General features: G+C 40.5%; 1 protein-coding gene across 3 annotated transcripts in view; it reads right to left on the reverse strand.

The window, feature by feature from the left end:
• The window catches only part of syk (spleen tyrosine kinase), a 33,008-nt gene extending 12,207 nt beyond the window's left edge, over nucleotides 1-20,801 (reverse strand). Inside the window, exons 1-5 of one of the 3 annotated variants that reach the window (XM_041959962.1) lie at nucleotides 20,696-20,801; nucleotides 20,520-20,598; nucleotides 12,843-13,314; nucleotides 10,121-10,281; nucleotides 1,204-1,342 (exon numbers count right to left, since the gene is read on the reverse strand). In XM_041959962.1, coding sequence (XP_041815896.1) covers nucleotides 1,204-1,342; nucleotides 10,121-10,281; nucleotides 12,843-13,244 — 702 coding nt within the window. In that variant the 5' untranslated portion in view covers nucleotides 13,245-13,314; nucleotides 20,520-20,598; nucleotides 20,696-20,801. The remainder of the gene's footprint in view (nucleotides 1-1,203; nucleotides 1,343-10,120; nucleotides 10,282-12,842; nucleotides 13,315-20,519; nucleotides 20,599-20,695) is intronic. The other 2 variants (XM_041959960.1, XM_041959961.1) reach the window with 2 other exon arrangements.
• Nucleotides 20,802-21,206: the final 405 nt, after the last annotated feature.

Raw genomic sequence — 21,206 nt, forward strand, 5'->3', positions numbered from 1 at the left:
TGTATTAGCACTGAAACAAGTATTAGCACTGAAAATTGTTCCACTAAAAAATAACAACACCTTTTTTAAATTTAGATTTTTAGATCTTTAGATAGTTTGATGTGTTATTCAATTCATTTCTTTTTTTTCAGTGGCTTTTCAGTTTCAACTTTCTGTTGCTGTTTTGGTGTGGAGAGGAGTCGATTGAGGGGAGGGGTAAACAAAGTGTGATTTAAATATCTGCATACTAATGATTTGTATACTACATACAACATTGGCGCCCAATAGTTTGCCTGATACTCCCAAACTGCAAGTACATTAAGTCTGTTTTACTGTGGTGTGTCTGTGTTATTTTTCCACATAAAACCAGGCTGGGTGTAAGATAACTTTTAACTGACAGCATGCTGGTCTGGCAGTGGTCTCCTGGAACAAGCGTTAACTAATGTCAGTTATCAGAGCTAAGCTAAGTCAAATCTTTTTGATGTGCATGCAGTTGCATGCTTGGAGCAGCCTAAAAGGATGAAGAAGGACTTTCATGAAGAAAAAAACATGGAGAAAAAAAATCAGAAAATTGAAAAACATATACAAATCCAAAAATATAAAAATAAAATGAAATACTTTTTAATATTTGTGTTTTATTTTCAGTGGAACATTTTCCAAGCCAATATTGGTTCCAGTGTCAACTTTTTCCAATACAAGTTTGTTTCACTGCCAATGTTTCCTTTTTCAATTCCAAATTGCCATTTCCAAAATGTTTTCAAAGTTGACTGTGATCATTCTCAACATTTTTTCATAGATGTCCCTGCTGTTTTCAGCAAGACAACGTTAAGGCCACATTGTGTATATGTTACAACAGCGTGACTTCATAGTAAAACAAAGTAATCAGAAAACATATTTTTTTGGGTGGCTAGTCAAAAATTTCTCAGAAGGGGTTGGGGATTAGCTAAGGGAATTTGGATTCCTGAATATAGACTTATTTCAAAAATTAAGGCCACAGCCTTGGGAGCATGAATGCACTTAGCACATTTCAAGACAGTGTTCATAAGGGATGTTATTATAACTATCACAATTATGAATTACATCATATTATTTCTGAGAAAATGAAATGGGTGACAGTCTCTGAACAATGTGTCAAACACCTGCCGGGAACCCCTAAATCTAATCCTGAGACTAATAGTTAAACACCAACATGAAGACCAGATACATGACAATAATTGTGTTAACCTGCCACAGGGTGTCAAACTTCTTTCCATCTGGGATAGACAGCTTGCCAGTCCTGTCCCTGTCAATGCGATAATGCATGACTTGTCCTTCATGTAGTAAACACAGAGCATACGATCCATGCAGATCTCTTTGTCGGATCCTGCACACACAAGAAGAAGAAAAGAAATGGGACAAATATCACAAAGTAGGAGGAGTATAATGAGAACATTGGTAGTGGAGGAGACAAGAGCCGCAACAACAAGTTGTTTGTAATTAAAACCTTTCTTCTGTTGTTTTGTTTGTATTGCCAGAATGGTGGTATCTTCTCTTCAATGAATCTAGTATAAGTATCATTTATACTCTTCCTGCACAGAATGATGTGAATGATGTTTTGTCAGGTACCAACATAGATTTGTGAAATATAAACCCAGTTCACATGACTAGATTCAAAAATGACAAACTCTTAAACTATGAGTCAGATATCTGTGTCTCTTTCGGTCTTTTCATTCCATCTGATACAACAAAAGTAAAAACATTGCTATGTCATGGAAATGAGATGGGCTGTAGTGTTAGGAGCATATGAGTATGTTAAAAACAGCAGGTAAAAACAATGGCAGTGCTGACATTCTGACCATCACCAGAGGAACTTTCAACTTTCATTTTGTCCCAGGAACTGGGACCACTAATGACATCAGAACAGCTTCATAAATAACCCACACAGAGACTTTATTCCTTATAAGCAGAGACAATGTGAACTAAGTACACAGGATGGAACAGCTACATCAGTCGCACCCAAGGATGAGCTACTTGGAAAGAAGTTATATGTGGTGGCCCCACATGGATACTAACATAGAGAATGAGGTAAAATCATGCACCACATGCAAAGACTCCACATAGATTATGCAAGTCTGTTTATGGGCAAAATGTTGTTTGTGATGGTGGATGCACATCCAAAGTGGTTAGATGTGCACCAGTGAGCAACACAATAAACTGTTGGACTTTTGTGGAAACTTATTGTAACTGACATACCATGAAAGTATGGACACAACAAGAAATTAAATCCCTTATGATACAAATTACTCGATAAGACTATATCATTTTTCAGTGTACACATTTAAACATTCAGCCCAATTACAGGCCAGTCACGGCTTAATCACTTCAGCAAACAAGCTTTATCAGACGCGTTTTTCAAACTTCAGCATCTCACTCAACAGATTTGTTCTCATTGTAGTCTATGTCTATATTAGTCAAAGATAAGATATAACTTATCTTTATAACTTTATAACCACAATGGGCAAATGAAGATGTTACAAACAGCAGTAATTGCAAGAATAAAAAGGTGATAACATGGATGGAAGATGGAGAGGATTTTGGCCCTTCCTGTACAGGACATCTACAGTATGTTGTTGGTCCAGTCCAGTTTTGGGTTGAGGTGACCACCCAGGTATTTATATTCATCCAATCTCAATGTCCAATCCTTAATGTTCACCAGTGAAGTCTGTGGTACCTTCCTGCGGAAGTCTATCACCATCTCCTTTGTCTTGCTGGCATTTAAGTGCAGGTTGTTCAGTTCACACCCCCTTGTTTTCTTGGTGATGACCTCCCCAGTATTCCAGTTCGTTCCCCTGTGATAATTCCAATGATGGCTGTATCATCACAGATCTTCTTCAGATGACAGCTGTCAGTGTTATTTCTGAGGGTGAGGAGGAAAGGAGAGAGCACTGTACCCTGTAAAGCCCCCGTGCTGCAAACTACCACATCAGACACACAGCTGCGAAGCCTCACATACTGTGGTCTGTTGGTGAGGTAGTTGATGGTCCATGCAGCCAGGTGGCAGTCTACTCCAGCTCCTTCCAGCTTCCCTCTGAACAGTGATGGCTGGATTGCGTTGAAAGAACTGGAGAAATAAAAAAAACATGACCCTCACAGTGCTCCCAATGTTCTCCAGGTGTGAAAAAGTTCTGTGAAGCAGGTAGATGATTGTATCTTCCACATCAAAGTCTGGTTGATATGCAAACTGTAGGAGGTCCACAAGGTGACAGAGGTGGTTGAGTAGGATCCTCTCCATCCTCTCTTCATCAGGTGAATTAAGGCTACCGGCCTGAAGTGGTTGGGCTCTTTTGGGATGCACAGTCTTTGGGACTGGGACCTCACAGGAATTTTTCCACAGAGTTGATCTGCACAGTTTCTGAGCAGTCTGGAGCTGAATCTGGTCCTCCTGCATCTTTCTACAGCTGTCCTTGCCTCTTCTTATCTCATTTTTCAGCTCCACCTGCACACTCCTGAGTTCATTTTTACCCCAAGATCTAAAACCCCTTTTCTTCTCATTCAGTAGGCCTTTCAGTGGGTTAGGGTTAGGGTTTGTTATTTGAGAAACACCTTAGCTGTACTGTAGCGAACTGTAAGCATACCATAATATTAGCACCAGCTTTATCTCAAAGGCACAATGGTGACCCTTATTTATGTTTCAAGTCCATTTTTTCAACAATACACATGAAAACATGAGGTTGTGAAAAAGGGGGAAAAAGTGTATCTACATTTTGCAACCTAGGTAGAACAAAATGCAAATGTTACTCTCTAACACATGAGTTTTTTTGTACAAAAGTGTTTGTAATGTGTCTGTGTCATATTGGTTTATGTTGGTAATTGTTATTTTTGTGTTTGTTTATAACCATTAGTGAGGTGACTTTTCTTTGCAGGTGTATGTACTAACAGCCTTACTGGGTTGATGTCACCCATGTTGAATACCACTTATGTGTCAGTGTCAAAAGTGAGCATCTGCTGATTTTGTTGCCCAGTTTGTATGTCTCTCCACAGCTGCCTTTATGTGATCAAACAGTCTTAATGTCTCAATATACATAATTACAAAATGTCCTTGTTTATACCAATATTTGGAAAATAGACTGCATTTAACATGGTCTACGGATGGGTAAACATTATTCTTAGGTTGTTGCACTATATACCAGTGCAGTCTGTTAAAGAGTGCTGAATCCCTCCCCATCTTCACTTCAGACAGATTTAGTCTCTCTAGGATATTATTTTTATACCCAATCATGTTACTAAACTGTAGCTAGTTAATTGTAAAATGTTCCACCAAGTGTTTTCTTTTAGCATTTTACAACTTTTCCAGTCTTTTTTTGCCATTGTTCCAACTTTTCTGAAACGTGTCGCTGGCATCAAATTCTAAATGAGGATATAATTTTTAAAAAACATTCAACTCAGTTTCAACATTTTACAGAAGCCTGGCAGGGGGGGGCAAGAAAAGCCTGGCAGCCCGCCAGGCCTATAAAGCACGGGGGAAACCCTGAACTTTAAATACAAAGGGGCATACTTCCTCTGATTATAGACACATTTTAAGTTGATCACTGTAATGCATTGTGCCGCACTAACCATAATGTAAACACACTCATCACATCACTGCTAATAAACACTTTATCAAGCTACATCGTGCTAAATTAGAACTAGCCTTCGTTAGGGATTTGTCTGTGTAGAAACCCCAAAATCAAGAACCAGTCTATGCTGAGAACCAAATAATTTAATTCGTTATCACGGGAAAATGGTCTTTGTTATCTTGAGATAACGAAATAATTAATTCGTTATCACGAGAAAACGGTTAAAAAAAAAAATTATATGGACCTGGCCGTTCTCAGCTTCCGTAACATTTGGTAATTTGTCTTTGTGCTATTTTCAACTAAATATGGGTTTACACTATTTTCCATATGAAAGACATTACAGTCTACAATCCCATAGTCATGCTTGCAGACATGATAACACTAATACCACCCATGTTTTGGATACCGTTTTTTTGTTTTTTTTGTCTAGGGACATTTAAAAATGTCCCTAGACAAATGCACAAATGACTATGCAAGGGAGCACCCCAGGGCACCGTCCTCTCACCTTTCCTCTTCACCATCTACACCTCGGATTACACCTACAACACAGACAGCTGCCATCTTCAGAAGTTCTCCGATGACTCCGCCATCGTGGGCTGTGTGTCAGAGGGGAATGAGCTGGAGTACCGGTCAGTCATTATGGACTTTGTGGACTGGTGTGAGCGCAACCACCTGTGCTTGAACACCAGTAAAGCAAAGGAGATGGTGGTTGACTTCAGGAGGAGGACACTACCACACTCACCAGTGAATATCCAGGGGGAGGACATTGAGACAGTGGATAGTTTCAAGTACCTGTACCTGTGCGTTCACCTTAACAATAAACTGGACTGGTCCCACAACACCGAGGGCCTGTAGAGGAGGGGCCAGAGTCGCCTCCACCTCCTGAGGAGATTGAGGTCCTCTGGAGTGTGCAGACCCCTGCTCAAGACTTTTTGTGACTCTGTGGTAGCCTCTGCTATCCTCTATGCTGTCGTCTGCTGGGCCCCGGGCAGCACAGAGCGGGACAGAAAGAGACTGTGCAAGCTGGTCAGGAGGGCCAGCTGTGTCCTGGGCTGCCCACTGGACTCTGTGGAGTAGGTGGGTGAGAGGAGACTGTTGGCCAAGCTCACAGCCATCATGGACAACAGCTCTCACCCACTGCACCGGACTGTAGAGGAGCTCAGCAGATCTTTCAGTGGCCGACTGAGGCACCCTCAGTGCAGGAAGGAGCGCTACCGCAGGTCCTTCATTCCCGCCGCTGTCAGACTGTACAACTCCAATGTATAGCTATTATGTGCAATAACCTCTGTTCTTCTCTGATTACAAACATCCAAACATCCAAATCCAATGCTGCTGGGCAAAAGACACTTTCTAGAAACTCATTCTCACCCTGATGGGGTGGTATCTGTGTCATCCTCAAGCTCCGGCCCTTGACCAGAGGCCTGCGAGTTTGAGGGTTCTGCGCAGTGTCTTGGCTGTTCCTATCGGACTGCACTCTTCTCCCAGTTTGGGGGTTACTGCCCCGAGTGCCCCCACTACCACAGGGACCACGCTAGCCTTGACCTTCCACATCCGTTCCAGCTGCTCTTTCAACCCTTGGTACTTCTCAATTTTCAATTTTCTCGTGTTCCTTCTTCCTGATGTCGCCGTCAGCTGGGATCGCCACATCTATTACCACCACCCTCTTCTGCTCTTTGTCCACCACCACTATGTCCGGTTGGTTAGCCAGGAGCTGTTTGTCAGTCTGGAAGCTGAAGTCCCACAGAATCTTGGCCCTGTTCTCAGCCACTTTCTGTGGTATGGCCCATTGGGATTTGGGTACTTCTATTCCATACTGGTTGCAGATGTTTCTGTATACTATCCCAGCCCCAAGATACTCCTCCACTTGAGGCAGGATCTCTCCTCCAACCCGGAGGGGGCAAGCCATCCTTTTCAGGTCGAGAACCATGGCTTCGGACTTGGAGGTGCTGATTCTCATCCCAGCCGCTTCGCACTCGGCTGCAAACCGCCCCAACACATGCTGGAGGTTCTGGTTCGAAGAAGCCAACAGGACAACATCATCCGCAAAAAGCAGAGATGAAATCCTGTGGTCCCCAAACCAGACTCCCTCCGGCCCTTGGCTGCGCCTAGAAATTCTGTCCATAAAAATTATGAACAGAACCGGTGACAAAAGGCAGCCCTGCCAGAGTCCAACATGCACTGGGAACAGGTCTGACTTACTGCCGGCAATGCGAACCAAGCTCCTGCTCCGGTCATACAGAGACCGGACAGCCCGTAGTAGAGGGCCCCAGACTCCATACTCCCGAAGCACCTCCCACAGAATGCCACGAGGGACACGTTCCCACCCTCACCTATGGTCATGAACTTTGGGTCATGACCGAAAGAACAAGATCTCGGATACAAGCAGCTGAAATTAGTTTCCTCCGCAGGGTGGCGGGGCACTCCCTTAGAGACAGGGTGAGGAGCTCTGTCACTCGAGAGGAGCTCAAAGTAGAGCCGCTCCTCCACGTCAGGAGGAGCCAGCTGAGGTGGCTAGGGCATCTTTATCGGATGCCTCCTGGACGCCTTCCTGGGAGGGTGTTCCGGGCATGTCCCACCGGGACGAGGCCCCGGGGAAGACCCAGGACACGCTGGAGGGACTATGTCACTCGGCTGGCCTGGGAACGCCTTGGGGTCTTCCCGGAAGAGCTGGACGAAGTGTCTGGGGAGAGGGAAGTCTGGGCATCCCTGCTTAGACTGCTGCCCCCGCAACCCGGCCCCGGATAAGCGGAAGACAATGGATGGATGGATGGACTATCCCAGCCACTTGGTTGTGCCTCTCCGTGTATGCTGATCCAGCTAGCATCTTACATCCTGCTACTATGTGCTGGACTGTCTCAGGGACTTCTTTGCACAGTGTGCATCTTGGGTCTGATCTACTCTGGTAGATCCTGGCCTCTATGGCTCTTGTGCTCATGGCTTGTTCTTGTGCTGACATGATTAGTGCTTCTGTGCTGTCAGTCAGTCCTGTATTTTCCAGCCACTGGTAGGATTTCTTGATAACAGCCACTTCCTCTATCTGACGGTGGTACATGCCATGTAGGGGCTTGTCCCTCCGGGTTGTCTGCTCCTCCTCCTCTACAGTATCAGGGTTCTGCTCCATGAGACATTCACTTAGCAGTTCATCCTTCGGGGGCCATTTTTTCGATGTATTCTCGAATTTTTGATGTTTCATCCCTATATATATATATATATATATACACACACACACACACACACACACATATATATATATATACATATATACACACACACGCATATATATATTTTTTTAAACTCTTACAGTTGTAATTTATTACTCCGTTTGTTCTATTTGCACCTTTATTGTTCTTGTTCTTCCTATTGTTCTTATTTTCATCCTTATTGTTCTTTTTTTGCGTTAGTTAATTTCTCCATTGTGAGATCAATAAAGTTTTATCAAGTTGTAGCTCAGAGGCATTCAATGAAATTCGAAGAGATCCAGTCAGAGAAGATTTCCTCAAGCAAAGGTCCGGAACATCACAATGTGTATAATTAAGAGCCATATATATTGAAGAAGCCTATTGTTGCATAAATGTCTGTATACCACATACAGACATTTATAATGTCTGTAATATATAATAACAACTGACCGTCAAATCAAATAAAGAAAGTATAATTCAAAAACATTTCACCATTTATTGTCAGTTTTTACGTTGATCTGGAGGGATGACAAATAATAAGTACTATAATAATGAATAAAAGTATTTTTCTCATTTCAAGTAAAATAAGTGATTGGTGCATTTAAAAATAAAATGCATAACAAAGAATGTTTGATAAATGTGCATCTCAGAGAGATTATTTTTTTTTAAAATGAAATAAAATGTACATCTTGAATTTACCATGTTCTTCATTTTTGGTAGTTGGCTAGTTTAGGTTTTTTGAAGTGGGATTGTATAGTTGTTTAGTTAGGATTTAACCCCACCTGTCATTATACAATATACCCGCTGTACCTTGTTGGTAGAAAACAGGATGAAAATATTTTCAAACATTTACTTAAATATTCATACATACACCAGCCCCTTTTGTGAACTAAATTATGTTCTAATAACAGATACAAAAATATGTTATAGAATTAAAAATATCTACATATCACAACCAGTTATAGTAGTGTTTTGTTCGCTGTTGTTGGCCACCCTTGGTCAGAGCCTAAAACTTGCAAGGGACTACAAAATATTATATGAATACACCATGTCTGGAATATTCTCATAAAATTTAAGATAAAGCTATGATTGTAACATGAGGTTGTGTTTCAGTGGAAATACAATGTTTCCTCCTAGACACTTCATGAGAAAAGAGACAGAAGAGTCACCTCTCGCCTTAGTGTCATTCTTCCTCTTGTTTGGCCAGTTCAGGAAGTCCTATGCAAAGTGCCAGAGCGGAAACCATAGTTTGTGTGTGTGTGTGTGTGTGTGTGTGTGTGTGAGTGTGTGTGTGTGTGTGTGTGTGTGTGTGTGTGTGTGCCTGTGTGTATGCTTGCATGCGTGCATGGGTGCATGCGTGTTTCTCTGTGTTTCTTCAGCTGAGACCACTGACTCTCAACTCAAGCTTCAGCTGTTATTAATACTCTACTCTTGCTTCGTTCAAACGTAACGAAGAAAAAAACATTTTGATTTTAAACATTTAATACATCGAAATAAATATAATGTAAAGCAGTGTACTGTCGTTGATTTGCTGAACTCACACTGTAACAAGGCAGATCTACTTGACAGCATTAAGGGAACATAACACTGGTCATTCACTGTGGCATCATGTTCATTGTAGCTATTTGTGTATTATTGGATTGGAACTGGGTCTAAAACTGTCCATGTTTTCTGTCAACATGGACGGTTCGTAAGACTTGCAGAAGCAGTTAATCAATGTAGTTCATGACAATAAAATAAAGAATTTCTGTACATAAGAACAGCTATAATGGATCCAGTCAGGGGCCATGTCATGTTTTCATCTTTACAAAACTGATCTTTTTTTTTTTTTTTGTCTTTTGTATGTCCCTTTTCTTTTTCCTATGCAAGTACACTGAATGCTATGTTAGAACAGAGTCAGATTCCTTGTATATGCAAACATACTTGGCCAATTAAGCCAATTCTGACTCTGATTCTGATTCTGACTTAACATAAAAATTAGGTAACCCAAATCCAAATGTTTTCTTCCAAGTAGAATTTCAGATGTTCTTGAGATGTTCAACTGAGGTAAAAAGTTTGAAATTGTTTTCTGAGATATTAATTTGCAACAATTGTTGGTGGACTTGCACTTGCAAGGAAAACCTTCCTAAAATGATGACTTCAACATCAAGTTTCTTAGAAATTAACACGTGCAGTGAAGTAGGTTTATCTTTGTGTGACCTGGACCATCAAAATGCATCTAAAATGATTTAATGTGGAGAATGGTGGTCTTCATGAGTTTATTCTTTGACCATATTCTGGATATTGTGAGCTCTGGATAAATTGCAAGATTCAAAAAATAGACATAAACACAGCCAAAATCTGTATAGTGACACTAATAATACTTACAGAAATTTGCCATTTGTACGGGAGCCATTTTGAAGCCTGGGCTCAGAGTCTTCTCGTGTTATTGCTCCATGGAACCAGGGCATTTTTTCATGTGCAGTGGTGGCAATGAGCTTCTCCAGCTGAGGCCTCTGACTGATGATGGCTTGCTCCAGAGCTGCTCCCTGCCCACACATATTAGCAATGAGCCCACACACATAATACATAGCGCATGCATGTCAAGACAGATCTGGCTATTGAGTGAGCCATTTGAAGTGAAGTGATCAAACACCAAGCAGCATTTTCACTATTTACAGTTCACATTCACACACACACACACACACACACACACACACACACACACACACACACACACACACACACTCCATATGGCAATGAGGACCATGTGTCATTATTGCCCTGGTTGGTAAGTAGTGTCAAAGCATTTCAAGATGTGGTTTTTCAAAGGGCAAGTGACAGAGTAAAACTCAGTCACACTACTAAATCAGGATTAAGTAAAGGAAATGTCTCTTTATACTGTCAGAACATACACAGTATTGATAATAGGAATATGGGATAAAAACTGTTCTGAAAAAATGTTTATGGGCTGCATCACAGTTTGTCTCTTGTTCTTCACAAAACCCTTGTCATACCCTTTTCATAAACTAACAAACCTGAACTTCATACATCAAACTTATTTGACACCAAAATGGCATTTTATGATGAATATAAGTACTTCTCCAAATTGTTACCTGTATGGGATTTGAACCAAATGGGGGTATTTTTACATTACATTTAAGTGTTCATCAGTTAAGTGTCTAGGAACAAATAACACAGCACCTGGTGTAGAGACTGCCTGCTCTCCAGACTGTATGCTGTTGAATGATGATTACCGGCAGAATCTTGACCATACTCAAAGACAGCTGTGGCTATCAGCATGTACTGCTTTTAAAAAGATATTACTACTTAGGTGGCTGTCACTGCATGTTTCTGTTTATCAGTGGAATCACTCTTTAATAGAGATTTTATTTATGGCACTTCCTGATGATGTTCCCTTAAATGAAAGCTGTGGATTTCTTGTTAAAAACTAAGTACGACGCAGGAAATAAACAATGTCAAGGTTTCCCAGTGTCTCCACCACTACGCTGGACATCGACACGAGAGAGCACAAGATGTCTCAGTTAATATTCATTTTCCAACAATATTGATATGTATGCCTCCTGTTTAAAATCCAAAAGGACACAGCTAACTTGCTATAGACGTGACAGAGGATGCACCCTACTTTTCCCCCAAATAACAGTGTAATGAGTTTGTGCTTAATTGGGTGTGCATCTGATACACCAACCAGCCCATATTTTAGTGAGAAAACATCAAACAATTTGCCTCTCATTCCCATGGTTGTCTTCCACTAAAATAGAGCAGCTAACCAACAGAGGCTGGTGGGAAGTTGAGGCAACAAAGTTTCAATGGAAATACAGTTTATCTTTATGGATTATATTGATGCTGAATTGACAAGAAGACAACATATGATGCCTTCTATCTGGTCTGTCTAGAGTAAAGTGTTTTTCCTTACATGTCAGGAATTGTTAATATGTCAAATTCCTGAAAGGGATGTTGAAGTATTATTTTCCCTGGAGAGTCAACTTCCATTTCATTCATTTACTGTCTGCATATGTTTAATGTTTTGTTACCACCTCAGAAAGTTATTAGTTGGTTAGTTATTAGTTTGATTAGTAGTTTACAGTAACAATGTTTGCTACTGACGGTGGCTGATCAGGCTAATTATCAGCTAATTGTACTAGATTCTAATGACAGTGTGCAGTAAATAGCTGCACTTGTGTGAGTTTTAAAGGACATTCCTAAACATGATGTGCTTGATGGTGTTATTAATGACTTGATGAAACTTGAAAGCTCAGCATTCTCATTGCCCTTTTTTTTAGCTTCCCTTTTATAAGTAACATTAACATTGATTTACCCAGAGACAGCTAATATTTCTTTATTAACATGACCTTATCTTTATCTCATGTATTGGCAATTGTGCACAGCTTTGGAGAGAAACTGGTACAACTTTATCTCCAAAGCATTAACAATATAGTAACCTCCTCAGCTGTTGATGTTGACTGCTGAATACTTTTGTTTACTTATGCAAAATTGGAAGTCAGTGTGAAGATATTAGAGTGTCAACCAGGGATGATTTGGCCCTGATATGCTCCCTGGGGCAACTTTCAGGCTCACACAAACTATGCCAGCATGTGCATTGCAACACAGTCACTTGTCTACACATACATGTCGGTAAAAACCAAATATACAATAAGTCTTAGTGATAATGGATGAAGTAAACCTTGATCTTGACAGTTCATGTTAACTTTGAAATAAAAACAATATCACAAGAAGCACAAAGCTTTCAACTTTCAAATCAAGAAAGTGAACTGTTTTCATCACCAGCTATTTCCGAATTTTGCCAAATCTTGTTAGGAAAACTACACTTCATCACAACATTGGCTTTATGTTTTTTATAGCACTGGCCATTAATCTACCTTAATGATAACAGTGTATTTGCCAAATTATTGAAATTAGGGAAAATGGCAGTATTACTACAAAGAAGTCTAACAGATTAAAAAACACAACAGTAAAATTACAGACGTCATTACAGACTGATTTCCTCCTTCAACATGGACGCATTGTACCTACTGACTTCACACACTCTATATTCTAAATGACCTTCCAGGATAGAGTTGACACTAACCTGCAGGTTCCAGGTTTGTTTTACATACTCTCGGATCAGTTTTTCCTTCAGGTCCTCAAATGGCCCCACCTTTGGCTGCATGTTCTTGGGCCTGTTGCAGGGCTTCTTTAGCAGACACACAAGGCCATCCATCTCCTGAGAGTGATAATCAATCACATCCACAGGGCTTCTGTGGCTCTTACCACCTGCAATGGCATAGGTTTCATTGGGTTCTCTTTCTATGGTGTAGTGGTAGCAGCGGCCTGAATACGACACAGACAGTGCGAAGCCTCCGAGATAGTTTCGGCTTTGCCGTAGCAGGTACAAGCCGTTGCTTGTGCCTGCCTGCTGCAGGTAGTCCTCTGCTTCCTCCCTAGTGATGTTACCATAGAAGAACGGCAATGTATTCACTTTGTCAGTCATGTTGGCTTCTGGATGGTGGCTCCCTTAATGAAGTTCCCTCACAAAATTCAGCCACCAGGATGCAATTAACCTAAAAAAAAAGAAAAATAAAAGTAGAGGAAAGAAACAAGATTAATTGACTAAATTGAAACTTAATTCACTGACATTTACTGACTTTTGCTTTGTTTTGCACTGGACCTTGCTTGGTTTCTCATTTTGTGTTGTTCGGTTTTTGTTTTGTTTTGCAGTGGACCTTGCTTGATTTATCATTTTTTGGACTTATGTTCCCTTGTTGGATTTATTCGCCTATGTGGACTTTTTACTTTGGCTTTGACCCTAACATACCTCACCATCCAGTATGACTCGATTGTGTTTGTCACTGATCTAAATGAATTTGTAAAACTGCACCAGCTTAGTCCCTGGTTCCTTTGTGACTCATAACAAGTACAAAGAATGTATAGTACATTTACACAGATACAATACTTCTGTGTGATATTATATATTATGTGTCAGTAATATTATACTATATAATCTAACTTCTATGCTCCCCAGTATTAAGGAAAATGGAGCTTATGTTCAGACAGGAACATGATGACATTCACAGACAGAGAGATTGAGAGTATACACCGGGCCCTGCTCCACCAAGGACGGTTGTTGGGACAACATGGACAAATGTTGGAGACAATTCTTGCCCAGCAACAAGCCCGGTGGATGCATGTTAACTTTCAATCCAATGTCTCTTTTCTGTTCCAGCAACCCCTCCGCCAAACATGCAGCCTCCCATACAGCCTTCTATGCAGCCCCCCACGTAGCCCCCAGTCAGGGCAGCCTCAGCTTTGGCCCTGCCTGTTGTCAGAGAGTCCCACAATATGCACCTGAAGCCATTTTCTGTGGAGTTCGGCAAATATTGTGGTCATCTAAGAGGGTTGTCGTTAGAGTAGGCAGAGGCAACTTAGAGAATGCGAGAACCATTAGATTATTTATTTATTTATAATTTACACATGAAGGGTTCATCTCTGAGGTCAAGAACATGTCTGATAATGTGGGGGATGTGGCTGGCAGATTACTAAGCCTTAAACAGGGAAATGATAGCTGGCCACTTACTCAGTGAGATTTAGGGTGCTGGCAGCGGAGAGTTCATGGAATGAAGCTGCACTCTGCAATGTCTATATTATAGGACATGAGAGAGATGGAGGGAGAGATCCTCTAACCTTGCCTCTGCCTTCTCCCATCAGTGGCCTTTTCTTCCAGGTTACATAGTGTAGGTAGACTCTAGCACTCCCTCTATTAACTCCCCATCTAACCCTAAACTGCTGTTACCTGCTACCCTTTGTTGCCACCCTATCTCTTCAGCTCCAAGCTTTGCCGGATTCTGGGGCAGAAAAGAACTTTATTGATAAGGAACTAGCAAAGAAGCTAGACCACCAACTACTGGAGACTTCATCCACCCCAGTCATGGCCATCACCTTCCTCTTCCTGGAAGAGGTAACGCACCGCATAGCACCCAAAACTGTAACACTGTCCAGTAACCACGTTGAACAAATCTGCCTGTGTGTTATGTTCATTCCTCATATCCATCCAGTCATTGGTTATCTGTGACTTAAGCTTCACAACCCACATATTGACTGGGGTAGTTGTAAGAACCAATCCAATCGATCTTATTTATAAAGCACAGTTTAAATAAACATACATAAAGGGTAAAATACCTGTGCACATAAAATAAACAATCTAAGTGGTAATAAAAGCCAAGGAAAAGAGGTGCGTTTTAAGAGAGATTTAAGATCACTGTCTAGAGTTCTCTCTGTCTTTCCCATTGCCTACAATTAGCCCCATTTCCCCAAAAAATCTCCTCTGTCTCTCCTGTATCTTCCCCACATCTGTCCGGAGCGCCGTCTGAATACCACGACTTAAAGGAGGTATTCAGCAAGGAGTTAGCTGTTTCCCTACCAGATAGAGAGGTAAGCAATGGAAACATATCCAGGACTCGCTGCAGGTATAATCCATCCTTTTTCTCCTGTCGGTGCTGGGTTCTTCTTTGTCTCAAAGAAAGACAAATCACTCTGTCCATGCATAGACTACAGGGGTCTAAATGCTATCACGATTAAAACCAATACTAATTGCCACTTATCCCTTCAGCTTTCGAGTCTCTACAGGGAGCTATCGTATTGTCTAAGCTTCCTCTCAGGAACACCAATCATTTGTCAAAGTCAAAAGTCAAAGTCAGCTTTATTGTCAATTGTACAAGACAAACAGAGAATTGAAATTACATTACTCTCAACCTCTGTGACAAGACATAAAACATATATTTTAAAAAGAAATAAATAAAAACTTGGTGAGGATAAGGGAGAAGGACGAGTGGAAGATGGTTTTTAACACCCCAATCAGGCATTTTGAATATCTGGTGATGTCCATTCCAATGCCCCAGCTGTCTTCAAAAACCTGGTAAATAATGTTCTGAGAGACTATATTAACAGCTTTCTGTTCATGTGTCCAGATGACATTCTCATTTTCTCCAAGAGTCAGGAGGGGTGACTCACCATTTGCAGCAGATATTTACTTCAATCGTCTTTCTTGGATGTGTCATCGCTTGCGGACAGGTGAGAGCAGACCCAGAAAAATTACGGCGGAGGAAGAATGGCCACTTTACGAGTAGTGGTCCCCTTAACCAGACTAACCTCTCAATCCTGTTTTCGTGTTTCCCGGAAGCAACCACAGCCTTTACAAGACTCAAGGTCTTGTTCATGTTTGCTCCTAATCCAACCCAACCCAACTCATCAGTTCGTAGTTGAGGTAGACACCTCTAATAGCAGTGCATTCACAATGTTCAGGCTCAGACCAAAAACTTCATCGCTGTGCCTTTTTCTCTAGGAAATTAACCCCAGCTGAGAAGAATTATGACGTCGGGGACAGGGAGCTGCTAGCCGTAAAAATGGCGCTGAAGGAGTGGTGTCACTTGCTGGAGGGTTCAGAGCAACCCTTTGTGATATGGACCGATCACAAAAACCAGGCTTACACCCAGTTGACTTAACGACTTAACTCCCACCAGGCCCGGTGGTCCTTATTCTTCATTCGGTTTAACTTCATCCTCACGTACCGACCCAAGTCCAGAAACATCAAATATGATGCCCTCTACCTCCTTCCTAAGGTACTACAGTTATTCTTACCATTGCTGAATGGTTTTCTAAGGCTGCTCACTTTGTTGTCCTGTCCAAGCTCCCCTCCGCCAAAGATACTACTGAGATGGTGGTACAGCATGTTTTCCGTCTGCATGGCATCCCAGCTGATATTAGCTAGAGGGGACACAATTCATCTCCCAAGTTTTGAAAGGAGTTCTGCCAGGCACTGGGAGCATCAGTTAGTCTGTCCTCGGGGTTCCATCCCCAAACCAACCGCCAGTCAGAGAGGACCAATCAGGACCTAGAAGCCGCTCTAAGGAGCCTCTCAGCCTCAAATCCTATTTCCTGGTCTACTCATCTCCTGTGGGTAGAGTACGTTCTTAACTCTTTCACTAGCTCTGCTACAGGCTTAACCCTGTTCAAGGCCTCTCTCGGGTACCTGCGCACCCCACCCCCCTATTCCCAGGCCAAGGAGAGGAACTCTCTGTTGGTTCAATCCATCTTCGTCAGCAAATCTGAAAGAGGGCTCTGGTGGTGTTGCTCCTTTTGGCAGAGGACAAACAGCGGCTCGCCGATTGCTACCGCAGAGAGGCTCCTGAGTACAAACTAGGTCAGAGAGTTTGGCTTTTCTCCAAAAACATTCCCCTCAAAACTGATTCTAAAAAGCTATCTTCCCGTTTCTTGGGCCCCTTTGTCATGACTCCATTGTCAAAGCCCATGGCCATATGACTGAGACTTCCCCCAACCATGTGAGTTCATCCTATCTTCCATGTTTCCCAACTTAAACCAGTCACTTCCAAACATAACATGAGATGTGCCACACACACATTCACGTAACAGAGAGGTCTAACACCATAAAAAGTGGTGGACTTACAGACTGACATTGCCATTCATAGAGTCACATGCATGACTAAAATGTTCAAGAGGTCACCAAAACATTAGGATTGTGACTGACATCTGACCACTTTTATACTATACTAGCAGGGCAAACCGACATATGCAAAATAACCAGCAACGCAAAAGGCCTTGAGCTATGAAAACATGTCCACACCTTTGCTGACATTATTAGTGACATGCTTGTCACAATAACCAGAGTAACCACAAAAGCGCTACAGCAAGACCCCCAAATCCTGCAGTCATGCATATCTGCAGTCTTTGCCAGTTATTGCCAAAAAGTATTTCAGGCTTGGCCACTGTGGCAAATTGTTTTAACATAAAATCATTATCATATTATTACAATGCTAATTATTGATATGTGCAGTCACTGTCACAGTTTTAATAATAAAAACAATTACTGAAGTTTTTTTAAATATACTCATAAAAATCCTTTGAATCACACACGTTAACAGTTTGTTGCATACACTGAGATATTTGGAATTCTGCTTTGAATAGTCAAGATCAAGAGGATTGTCTGTCAACCAGTTGTGATCAGTTTTAGCTGAAGCAGTGCCTGTTCTTTCCACAAACTGAGAATTTCAGTATCTAAAACATACCAGAAACTAAACATCAGTCTGAACAGAGAGCATGTCATATCTACGACTGCTCTGAACGATCGGACAGTTCAAGATACCTATGAATACATTTTTACTTATCTCCAAAATGCTGCAATATTGCAGTGGTAGGGAATTTGTTGCGATGCAAAATGACAGCTCAGAAGGTAGTAACTTTACCACTTCACTTTTTTACATTACCATAATGTATTGATCAACAGAAATGGCATTACATGAATATGACATGGTGTTACAGTTGCATTAAAGAATTGCTTGTGTAAATGACAGGAGCTGTCATTTTTAATGGAACAGCTTATTTAAAATTAATGAACACTGTTTCCATCAAGCAAATGAAAAAAAACAGGCATGTGGTGACTGAACCATCTGCATAATGGTGCCATTTGCACTGAACATGAACTCATGAGACATGGCGGTGAAGGACAGCAACTTTTTGCTGCAGATTCCCAAAAGATTTCCTAGCAAAGTTAGTTTCTTGCAATTATGCATAGCCTTGTGCAAGTATCTGGTGGTTGGGAGGGTATTTCAGGTGCTGTTAGATCCAATGAAGCTTTTGGTTCGTGCATACTGATGCCTTTAATCTGCTTGATGACATTATTGACAGTGAACACTTAAGGGCAGTGGGACAAGCTGTAAGCACATTGACATCATCACCTTATAAAGATTTTATTCAGGCATGGTAGCAAACCAAGCCAAAAAACATTCATTACACATTGTCCTTTGAGCAGTTGTCAATATAAAAAATGTTGATTAGTGCAGCTTTAAGTCTTTTGGTGCTTATCTGCTGCGTACCACCAGAGGACAGAGCAGTTTTTTTCCTCAACTCATCCTCCATGCTGCACCATAAATACATGATCAAACTTTACACTGACATAGCACATATTTGTATACTGTGTGTGGAGCATGAAGGGGCTGCAACATACATTACATTGTGTCAACCCTGTGTTGCAACATGACAAATAAATGATTCCTTTATACCTTATTCACTTCCACAGATTCTATTCAATTAATAGAGGATTCTGTTTGATCAATAGAGTTGAAAAGAGCAGATACATAATCACAACCTGGATACAATATCTTGTTTTGCCAAGATCTGTCACATTTTCCATATTTTTTCCCTCTCTTAGTAGCTGGTCACTACTAATGCAGCATTAACATTTCATAATATGTTATGGGCTGTTTTTCAAAACATACAGCACAGTTTGTAGTCCCAGATATGAAGGTTTCAGACTGCAAAAGTTTAATCACTTTAAGTAGTTCAGAATGGAAAATGGACTGCACCGATACAACACTTTTCAAACTGATGAGAACACAACCAACCTTGCACAGCCTTGAAATCACCTGCATACATCTATTCACATTCACACTGAGATTACTGCTAAGATGTTATATAAGCAAGACATACTTTTTACATATTTTTTTATATATAATATGTATAATATGTACATATATGTAGTCTACTTAAAAAAAAAAAATTCAAATGTTCTCTACCTCTGCTGCCTTTTTTCTTCCCACTGCTATCACATGCTGCTGTAATGCCAAAATTTCCCCAGCCGGGGATAAATAAAGTTTATCGATATTATATTATATTATATTTTATTATATTATATTAAGCTGCTGGGCTGCACATCTGGAGCAATTTGGGGTTCAATATTGCACTCCCTACACACAGGAATCTATATTTACTCCATTCAACAATTACACATATGCTGGGACAGCTATTGACAGCAACCAGTGTTTTGTCCTAATGTTGAATTTGTTTGTCAGGAAGTCTCACAAGGCCTTTATTGCTATAGAAAATATGACTCTTAATGTTTGCAGCTCCTTGAGGATTCTGTTCTCTTCCAGTTTGATTTAATCTCTTGTATCATTTTGCCATTTAATTTAACATAGATAATGCTATGTTAATTTAGATTTTTGATGTTGAAAGTTTTATACTTGTACTTTTATACTACTACTAAAATTTAGGCAGCAGTGATGGTCATTTTTAATTTTGTTGAGCAGTAATGCATAGCATACCACCACTAATATTATTGTTAACAATATCCCACTGCCAAAAAAATAAACACACAAAAACATGACTTTTTTTCTCATAAGTTTAGAGGGGAAATGTCTCTCTGGTGAACTGTTAACAACTCGCAAACATCCCAAATGTGACACAGGTAGTAGACTGTTTCTTTGTACAAAGTTACAACCAGGCTCAGTCTTTACCAGTGCACTGTGTATTGCAATCGTCAGCTGTCAAAAAATGTAGTCTAATAAAAAGTACAATATTCTCTGAAATATCATTATGTTCAAGTATTAACTAGCAGAAAATGGAAATACTAAAGCAAAGTTCTTTCCACCTCTAATGAAGACCTGGAAAATAAAAGTGCTTCCTAGTTGTCTGAGTCAGCACCCAACATGTAACAATTTCATTCCTGAGTCTTACTACACTGATTTCATTTCTAATAAAACTCTAAGTTCATAAAAGAATAATATTAGGCCACTTAATTTGTCTTGGAAACATAAATTTATTCTATGCTGTTATTGGTTTTATTCATTTCTACATCGTTAATTTCCTGAAACACGAGCAACTGGTTGATATTTTTAGTTTGTTTTCTGAAAAATAAGTCAGCAAAATGAGAGAGTAAATAATTTAGAAAGACAAAAAACACTAATACTGCACTTACTGTATGTGGTGAGTTCCGGAGTGTTGATCTCCTTCTAACTCTGTCCTTTCAGTCCTTGAGCATGTTAGCGGCCAGCTGTCTGAACAACATGCGAGCAGGTCATCTTAAATTCAGCCAGCTCCTGACAAACAAAATTATGTGCTGTGAAAATCACTTGAAAACAAGCAGTCACTTACAGTTGATCCTAGTTGTGTGTTTCCAGATGGAGCAGATTGACAATCAGTCTGTGTGCAAACACACAGTGAGGTGCTAGAGCACTGAAGCTTCCTCTTTTCAACGACTTCCTTGACATTTTAATTCTTTGACTTCCTTTTTTTATCTGAACACTGACCAACATGTGTGCGATGTGCAGGAAATTATGTGACAACTGCAATGACACAAGTGACATCGCTGATTACTTTAGTGATGGCACAACTTAAAGATCACGTTGTGTGTTTCATCATATTTTTTAATGTATTTTTATTGAGACAGAAACACAAGTGCTGACCTTGAAAACAGTAGTTGGACAAAAATATCTTGAGAAAAAACTGCTGAGGAAGACCGGTTGAAAGGTTAAAAAAACCTTGTGATAGGACTTTGAGATTGTTTTGTTGTTGTTTTTTGTTTTTTTGTTTTTGTTTTTTTTTTGTTTATTGGTAAAATTTATTTCTAATATTTTATTTTTTTGTGTCTTAATCATTACATTTT

Source organism: Chelmon rostratus, chromosome 19 (genome assembly GCF_017976325.1).
Source record: "Chelmon rostratus isolate fCheRos1 chromosome 19, fCheRos1.pri, whole genome shotgun sequence".
In the NCBI taxonomy this organism is placed as follows: domain Eukaryota; kingdom Metazoa; phylum Chordata; class Actinopteri; order Chaetodontiformes; family Chaetodontidae; genus Chelmon; species Chelmon rostratus.